The sequence below is a fragment of the Chelonoidis abingdonii genome, chromosome 7, assembly GCF_003597395.2.
Source record: "Chelonoidis abingdonii isolate Lonesome George chromosome 7, CheloAbing_2.0, whole genome shotgun sequence".
NCBI lineage: Eukaryota > Metazoa > Chordata > Testudines > Testudinidae > Chelonoidis > Chelonoidis abingdonii.
This window is the reverse complement of record NC_133775.1, coordinates 99,028,106-99,037,138: the sequence shown is the minus strand read 5'-3', so window position 1 is coordinate 99,037,138 and position 9,033 is coordinate 99,028,106. Positions and strand designations below refer to the sequence as shown.

Below are 9,033 nucleotides of genomic sequence, written 5' to 3'. Positions count from 1 at the left end.
AGTGCACCGCTCCAGAAATCAATGCTAGCCTTGGACCATGGACGCACACCATCGAATTAACGTGCCTAGTGTGGACGCGCACACTCGACTTTATAATATGTTTTAAGAAACCGATTTTAGCTAATTCGATATTATCCCGTAGTGTAGACGTGGCCCCAATCTCTCTTACTGAAGCTCACCACTGTGAACAAATGAGTGATCGGAGCAGGGGAACTGCACCAGGGTCTCCCACCTCCCAGGCAGGTGCCTTAACCAATTCAATAACAATTTAAGTATTGAATCCACAGTGGAGCAGTCATGAAAGGGTTATGCTGCCTCTTACTGGACAATTGTCAAGAACTACACTCTCTGGCCCTCAATTGCTTTCATTACAGGCTCAGTGCAAAAATATTTTAAAATCTATGTATCTAATCCTATCTAGTAGGCATTTGTATGATGCCCAGATTATCTAAGTATCATTCTGATGGATCAGTCAGGTTTTTTTAGGGAGCTTCTAATTGCTAAATATCTAAAGCTTTATTTGTTTGACACATTGAACTCATTGACTATTATTTCAAACCTCCCTGCTCCCACAAGAAGCTATGGATGTGCCATCTCAAACTATGATTTCATCGCATCCCACTGCCTAAGGCCTTGATCCTGCAAATACTTATGCACATGCTTAACTTTACTAGTAGTCCCAGTAGGGACTGTGAGAAATAATAGTGTGCCGCTCGCAATAGTAAAGTTAAGCATAATGAGAGGGTAAGCACGTTTGTGTTTGCAACATCAGGACTTAAGTTTTGGTCAGGTCTGCATTATTTTCTATACCTCTATAGACTATCATTTCACCTCCCGTTAATCTGCTCTCTTAACTGAATAGTCGTTTTCCACTGCTTCTCCTTCGGAAGACTTTCCAAACCTCTTAATAATCTGTATTGCCCTTCTCTAGACAACTTCTACGTATTTTTTTAAATGAAGTGTCTAGAACAGGACACAACAATCAAGAGCATACCATCAATTACATTGTCCTTAAAATATTTTTCATCATTATCCACCCCTTTTGGATCACTACTGAACATTTTAATGAGCTAACCATGGTGACACAGAGGCTTTTTTCTCGAGTAATTAATGCAGAACCCAGCAATATCTATAAATAGTTCAAATTGTAACATCCAACATACATCACACCAGGCACTTGCCCGCAGTGAATTTCATATGCCAACGTGTCATCTAATCTCCTAGCTTTATTAGGGCCTTGACATTCTTCACAGTATTTTTGAGTTTGGAACAGTGGTTCTCGGCCTGCTGCTTGCAGCCCACATGACATCTTCAGGCCCAACAGGTAGTGTGTGAATATACATAGTGTGCGGATGTGACCCACAGAAAATTGCATATGTGGTCCACAATGGTAAAGAGGTTGAGATCCATTGATTTAGAGCAACCCAAATGATTGTGTGACCTGCAAACTTTACCCTTTCATTAGTCACCCTCATTCCAGGTCATTCGTCTAGCTTTTAAGGCAAGCTCTAGCTGGATTCTTGAAGGCATCTTATTATTAATCTACTTCTGCCCTAAGTCTGGCCATTCACTGTTAATCTCTGGGCCTGATTCCCTCACACTCGGGCAAACCAGGCGTCCTGCCCCTGACTTTAGTGACGTGACAGGTGTCAAACCAGAGGAAGGGAGGGCGGGGTCGGGCTTTTCGGTTTTATTGCTCAGCCCCCAGAGAAGCTGACCGCCCGGTGATTGCGTAGGCCCCAGCCCTGCGCCTGACCCTCACCCGGGCAGGGCATTCAGCCGGCAGCAGTCCCGGGGTAGGTTCGGCTGGGCCTTCCCGTTCCCTGGCACCGCCTAGGAAGCAGCCACCGACCTGCCGGTGTCCACTAGCGGGGCGGCTTTCCCGGGCCGGTGTCCGCGGGGCTCGGGCGGCTCCGGCCCGGGGGTGGGGGCCCAGATATAATGTCTGGAGTAAGCTGGCCCCAACTCAGGGGGGCCTCTCAGCAATGGAGCTCATACCCCCCCCCGCGAGCCCGAGCACGGGTGGGGGGAGGGGCTCTGCGCCCCGCTGCTCAGACGCGGCTGCGGCAAAGCACAGCCAGCCGGGCCGCGGTCTTCCAGCGCAGTCGAGTGTGCAGGTCAGAGCGGACTTGCTTGGGCCGCTCTAGCCTGACGCTTCCAGGGCTCGGTGGTAGCCGCTTCCGGTGCGCGCTGCATTGTGGGTCAGTGGTAGCCGGGATGGTGGGGGAGGTGGAAGAGGCCGAGTTTCCCGAGCGGTTCCGCTCCTACTCGGAGAACGAGAGGCACTGGCGGGCCCGCCGCGAGTTCATCCTGCGGAACCTACCCCCAGACTGGGCGGGGGAAGCGCCACGGCCCGCCGGCCGCATCGACCAATTGCTCTCGCTCTCCATGGTGTGGGCCAACCACCTCTTCCTGGGCTGCAGGTGGGGGGCCAGCGAATCCGCCCCTGACCCGCCGCTAGCTCCCCTCCCCCCGACTGCGGGTGGGGGGCCAGTGAATCCGACCCCGGGTGCAGGTGCTGGCCATTTAGTGACCCATCCCGAACCTGTAGAGAGCTGGAGGCTGGTCTCTCTGCTGGCAAAGGCAGCCCACTGAACCCACCCCGGGCTAAGGTGGAGAGTCCTTGGGAGAGGGTCAGCTGCTCCATCCTGCCTCCGCCATTCTCCTTTCCCTACACACTAGGTTAGGACAAGGAGAGACCCCTAGACACTCCCTTCTCCAGCCATCAGCGCGCCTCCTGGGTCTGAATGTCTCCGAGCTCCCCGTCGCTGCTGAAAAGGTCGGCGCGGGTTTACCTGGGGGTAACTAACGTGTGTGAGCAACCCCAGGGAAACGCACAATGAAGACAGCACGAAGGCACTTCAGTTTTACCACATCATGGCAAACTTGCTGAGATCAGCCCCAGGCGGGGGAGAGTTTATCTTGCTGTAGAACTAAAGCACCTTGTGTCTTCAGTATGTGTTTACCTCGGGATAGCTCACGTGCATTAGTTATCACCAAGTTTTGAAAAAAAAACCTTCTGTTTTTTAGTGGTCCTTGCCTTGTTAAATTGAGTTAATGCCTCTCGGGTTAGCCTAGCTACAGTGAGAGCATCACATTGCAAAACAACACATTGCAGCACCAAGTGACTGGATTAGCATACAGCTGAGTTAGCGCTGCATTATAAACTCCAATGTTAGTAGGATCCAAATTTCAATATGCACCCCAAAGTTAAGTGAACATGGTAGGGAAAACTTTTGATCTAAAACCCACAACCATGACCAGCATAGCTGTGTCTGTGTAAATGTGCAAAAGGTGGTGTTAAGTTGTATAACTTTGGTTTCAATACTGTGCTGCTGCAGACCTAGTATGGAACACCTGTGCACAAAAACTGTATGTATTTAAATTTTGATAGACCCACACAGGTTGAGAGACGAATGTTTCATTCAGCTTCATAACTGATCAGAACATACACCCTTGCCATATTGAGATATTTGAGGGTTAGTTTTATAATACTGTGCACTGCAGTTTTGTAATATGGGATCAGTAATTTTTCACAGGCATTTATCTTTATTATAGTTACAGCAAAGACCTTTTAGACAAGGTAATAGAAATGGCTGAAGGGATTGAAGTTGAAGATGTACCACAGTTTACTACGCGTGATGAAATAATGAAAAAGGTAACTATTCAGTTTAGAATTTCAGAACTTGCTTTGTGGGGATGACGCTATGTCAAATTTCCAGGTTTGTGTTATGTACAGAACCAATAAGTCTCAAAAAAAGTATCCCAAGTACTTGTTCCTAAGAGTTCTGCTTTACTACTCTAAAATTCTCTCCTCCCATTCTTGTGTTTCACACAGTGTTCTTAATAACAACATCCCAGAAGTATATTACACATGAATCAGTTATACATTGGTGGTGGACCTACTAGCATATTTGCATTATTTGCTTTTCAGTTTCAGTTACTAAGGAAATGTTGGTCAAATGTCTTTCAGTTTCAGTTACTAAGGAAATGTTGGTCAAATGTCTTTATTAAAAAGCATTTTTTTATCCATTCTGCTAACTGGAAATCACTAATTTCATTTTTACGTATTTCACTGGAAGAATTTTATCACCAGCTTTGCAAGTTCTATGTACTCCAAAAAGTACTGTGATGAGAAGCTAATTCCCAGAAGATTAAGGCTCCAATCCTGAAACACTAGTGCATCTGCTTAGCTTTAAGCATGTAAATAGTCCCATTGACTTAGGAACTACTTATGTGCTTAAAGGTAAGCACATATGCTGGTGTTTGTAAGATCAAGCCATTAGTCTTATCTGGCTGGGTTATGGGTGAACTGGAATGCTTGTATATCTCTCTTACAACTAGATGAGAAGTAGAGCTATAAATGAAAGCACTATGACAACCAAGTACTAAAACCCCAAAACAAACTAATAAACCTCTGTGCAATAGAAACAGCTGCCTGTTGTTTTCAGGCAGAATTTGAATCACCGAATTTAAATTACGGCTCATTTTTTTTTTTAACTCAATTTAGCTTCTCTCTCTCTTTCTCCCTCCCCCCCCTTAGGAAAAGACAAAGAAATAATGGTAACAGCTTCCCAATAGGGGAAGCAATTGAAATCACTACGCTTTTAGACAACATTTAGAGGCCATAAGTAGATATGCAGCTGTCCTTCATGTTGATTTTGGAAGCTTTATTTTCCACAGTCAAAGCCTATTAATATCATGACTCTAAATACTTTTTGTACTCTCACACTGCCTCATTTAACACCACCAAAAATGTCTTCTCATGAATAAAATGGTCCCAAATTGTTATATTCTGAAAATGGGGGTCATTTTTGGTGTCATTATTAATGGAGAGCTGTATTTTTATCATCTTCTAGGATAGCAAACTCTTAAGTGAGCAGTTACTGTGAGATAACTGAGATTTTAAAAGACAGCCATTAAAATTATTGATACGATTTGTTTGTTCTCTTAGTTGTTTAACACTTTTTGGATATATAAGCAGGTGAAGAGGGGATTCCAGATCTTATTAAATGACATTTTTATATGGTTATGCTGAAAATACGTCAGCTTTTATCTCCCAAAGTTAGTTTTGGGCTTTACAGGGAGTTAAACATTAATTTAAAATGCAACTTTAAACAATTTGGATTATTAAAATCTAGTTGCTTGCAAAATCACTTGAAATTTCAAGACCAAACTCTGTGTGTGTGTGTGCGCACGTGCGCGCACATGCACATGGATGCACTTTTATTGTTATTTAATGGGGATTAAATAAAACTATTCCGTGAAAACTCTACAAGAAGTTACATTAGGAAGTAATAAAGTAGGTTTTGTGAAAGTCTTGTACTCTATTATGCTAAGGAAATCCTCTAAAGCTAATGTAGGTAAAAGTCAGTGTGAGTTGTTCATGCTGTTTAAAAGTAGTTTAAAACAGAATGTAAATTTTCATTTAGTGCCAAAGAACGCGGAGCAGGTTGTTAGTTTTACTTTCTTGGCAGCTGTATTTTTACAGTTGGAGAGTGTTACATTCAGAAATGAATGAAGTTCAGATCCCACAATTACTTTATTCAGCACTACAGCCAAATTTGAAAATTGCTCTATGGGTTTTGCTATTTTAAATTTAGAACAATCTAACTATTCAACTGTATTGCTAACTGTGTGAGGAGTAAGATTTTATTTAAAGTATTTCGATTATTGCCAGCAGATGTAAACTAAATATGCTCTGCCTTGTGAATAACAAGAAATAGATACTAACTGTATTCTACAGAATTTTCTGTTGCAAGTTATCAAGTACTCATATCTCCTTTCTACCTAATATTTCACTGGAGTAAAAATTCAAGTATCATTTGCTTTCACTGCCATGAGCATTTCCATATTACAAATACGTAACTTGTTTTCTCTTTATTTTTAGCATCAACATTAGTACCTGTGAAGAAGAGGTCTCAAATTTTTGTCATGATACAAGATCAGTTTATGTGGAGGGGACCCAGTGTTAATTGAACATACTGTTTCTAAAAGGACTCCCTATGCTCTACCCTTAGGGAAAGGATTTTTTAAAAAACTTTGTGTCATTATGATAATGGATATCCACTTCCAAAGCTTTTTAAAATGAGATAATCAGGTTTTTAAACAATTTTTACAACTCATTGATTCATAGAACAAAGAAAAAGATATGATGGACTGTATTTTCCCCTTTCACATGAAGACAGGGAAGAGTAATAACTCCCAGAAAAGAGGGGAGAGGGGCTGGGGAGCTGCAGCATCCCCTCTTCTGTTTGAGTACAATTCTGTCTAATGGCCAGTGAGTCCAGTTGAGGATGAGAGGCCATGGGGAATACTTGCCTCAAAGCACACACCCACTTAGGAAAGCAGGGGCTTACACTTCACTCACAGCTGAAAGTAAGGGGATGTTATAAGGCTGTTTTGACCATTGACTAATATTGTTGTTACCCAGGTTTCTTTCTGTGTAACAGGGGAAAGGGAGGGCATGGTGCACAAAGTGGTCATTACTCTGCTCTTCCCTTTCTGTATGCAACTTAGATGAGTCTGTGGTGATGATAAATGTCCCAATTAGCTGATTTTCCCCTTTGCATGCTTGCATCGCTCTTCCCCAGAGTTTCTCTCTACTGCAGGGAACCATAGGAATCTAAAAGTAACACAGAATATTCTCTCTTTTGAAAGTCTTTATTTTTAAGTGTTTTATGCCACATTTTTGAAGTCTTTAGAAGGCCTAATAACTATGTCCATTCAGTCACTGGAATGAACATTTCAATCATGAAATCTGGATAACTGTCTTGATTTTTAGCAATAAAATCATGTTCCTTTCCTGTAAAGTGAATTCCCTCTCTTGAAGCTTTATATAGATAAAACATATCTACTGCTGTTCTGGCAGGATCTGATCCAAAGCCCATTGGAATCAAGGCCCCAGAATGCTTTAAATTAGTAATCTTCCAAATGAATAACAATTGCCATAGATTTGTTTACATGTATCTTGTAATCTCTGGGAAATGTCAGGGGAAATGCTGAAGGTTTCATCTGAACAGAGGCTTAAATAGCATAAGTGCCAGACAGTAATCAGATCAGTTACCAAAAGCATTGCTTCCACTGATAAATTACCTCTCTGGGAAGCCCCTTCTAATCACCATGGAGTTACAGTAGCCATTTCATAAATGAGGTCAAGATCCTTTGTGATCTGGACCTAAACATGGGTTTTGTGCTACAGCAGACTGAACATTCTGCAGTAGCTTTATTTACATTTAAAACTGAATGAATGTTTTATTGTATTAAATATAAAAATGAATACAATCAGTACAGTAGCTTGCGTTCTTTTGATATTCAATTTATTTTGTCTGTCCCTGCATTTTCAGTATACTACAGACTGCACTGACCAATCTATAATTGTATCATAGAAGTAATGGGAAGCTGGAGGATTTTGCATGTTGGGGTAGGGAGCGTTAGGGCTTTTAAAATCTAGATACGCAAAAGGAGGCAGTTTGGGGATTCTGGGATCAGCACATTAGCTAAACTGTTCTGCTCATTTGATTAGCAGTTAGCTGCTGACATTTAAATTTATTAGTAGTTTTCAGAGCCAACACCCCACTGACATAAATGAGAATTCAAACTTCATGTTCAGGCTGCCTGAAGACTTGGGAAGACAATACATCAGTTTATACAGAGTACATGGGTATTGGTGTTAGTAGCACCAATTCTACATAGAATAACTGTTGTTATTGCCAATGTTTTTTCAAACTCATGTTTTAAATCAACACACACAGTTACAAAATGCATATTTAAAAGAAAAGTTCAAGTCCTAGCTCCACTACCCCCTATATCTGAGCTTCTTTGTCTAGGGACTTCATGCAAATGTATTGGACTTGAGTCAGCATAGTGTGAGGCAGCTGATGAGGCTGGACTCTGTAGTCCATGTTCACAAAGGTTGTGCTGGGCTGAGAGAAAGGAAGGATGACATTGTGACTGAAGCACAGATCTTGAAGTCAGGAGATCCAGGTTGCCATGTAGCACTAGGTAAAGTCACTACCTGTCTCTTACAGATTGGGAAACAGACTCAAATGGAGATAGTACTTGCTCATCTGACAAGGGGATCGTGATGGTTAATTCATTAATGTTTGTAAAGTGCTTTGAGATTCTCCAATGGAAGGTGTGGTAACAGTATAAAATATTCTATATTAGAATTTGGTTGTGTAGGGTCCAGTTTCCTTGTGGGGAAGGGACAGATCACTGGCTTGGGGTTGTTCTGTGGCTTGGGAGAGGGAGGACAGATGACCTAGAGCCTGTTGGTTCTAAAGGTTACAAAATCTCTCAAATTTGCTGACACCTTGTACCCTAAGTCTGAGTTTGAGGTATTTTTCAGCTGTGTTAAATACACAGTTTTTGGATAGCAAACTTTCAACTCAACTAGGGTGTCATGATTTGCCAGTATTAACCAGACATTTTAGAAGGATATGTTGTGCTTTTTTGATTTCCAGCTGTTGCTCTGAATGTGCTTTAGACATTAGCTCATTAAGCTACTTGGTCTGAGGGGATTAAGTGACTTGATCAAGGTCTCAAGATTTGTTGACATTTAAACCACTACAGTGGCACCACAGCAGCGCATCAGTGTAGACACTACCTATGTTGATAGGAGTTCTGTTGGCATAAATTATCCATGTCCCAGAGGGGTGGTAGCTAGGTAGATGGAAGAATTCTTCTGTTGACCTAACACTGGCTACACGGGGGGTTAGGGTGGCATAGATATGTCTGTCACAGGTGTAGATTTTTCACACCCCTGAGAGAGAGAGAGCTATGCTGCTGTAAGTTCCTGGTGTAGACCAAGAATCAGAGAGGGCCAGTATCAAAGCTGGAAACAGAACCCAGATCTACTGACTCCCAGTCTTGTGTTCTTAATGCAGTAGTTGACATACATATGATGCTCTTGCATTTATAACATTGCATCAAAGTCATGGTGTAAGTGAAGGTCCTATTGAAACAATGTAGGAAATGTTAAAATGCTGAGTGGAACAACCTTTTGATTTTATCTATTTTGTGAAGGGACAG

The 9,033-nt window shown here is 42.2% G+C and overlaps 1 protein-coding gene across 1 annotated transcript; it reads left to right on the top strand.

Annotated features, from left to right (window-relative positions):
* Nucleotides 1–2,179: 2,179 nt before the first annotated feature.
* CDKN2AIPNL (CDKN2A interacting protein N-terminal like) lies at nt 2,180–7,282 on the top strand. Its single transcript, XM_032783510.2, has 3 exons — nt 2,180–2,423; nt 3,559–3,658; nt 5,891–7,282. Exons 1-3 carry the CDS (start codon nt 2,218–2,220, stop codon nt 5,900–5,902), a joined length of 318 nt encoding a protein of 105 aa, XP_032639401.1. The 5' UTR covers nt 2,180–2,217; the 3' UTR covers nt 5,903–7,282.
* The last annotated feature ends 1,751 nt before the right edge of the window (nt 7,283–9,033 follow it).

What these genes read in the sequence shown, in the direction of transcription:
- CDKN2AIPNL (XM_032783510.2), top strand. Translation starts at nt 2,218, where the DNA reads ATGGTGGGGGAGGTGGAAGAGGCCGAGTTTCCCGAGCGGTTCCGCTCC. An exon ending in CACCTCTTCCTGGGCTGCAG is followed by an intron (nt 2,424 to 3,558) that starts GTGGGGGGCCAG and finishes TCTTTATTATAG; the next exon opens with TTACAGCAAAGACCTTTTAG.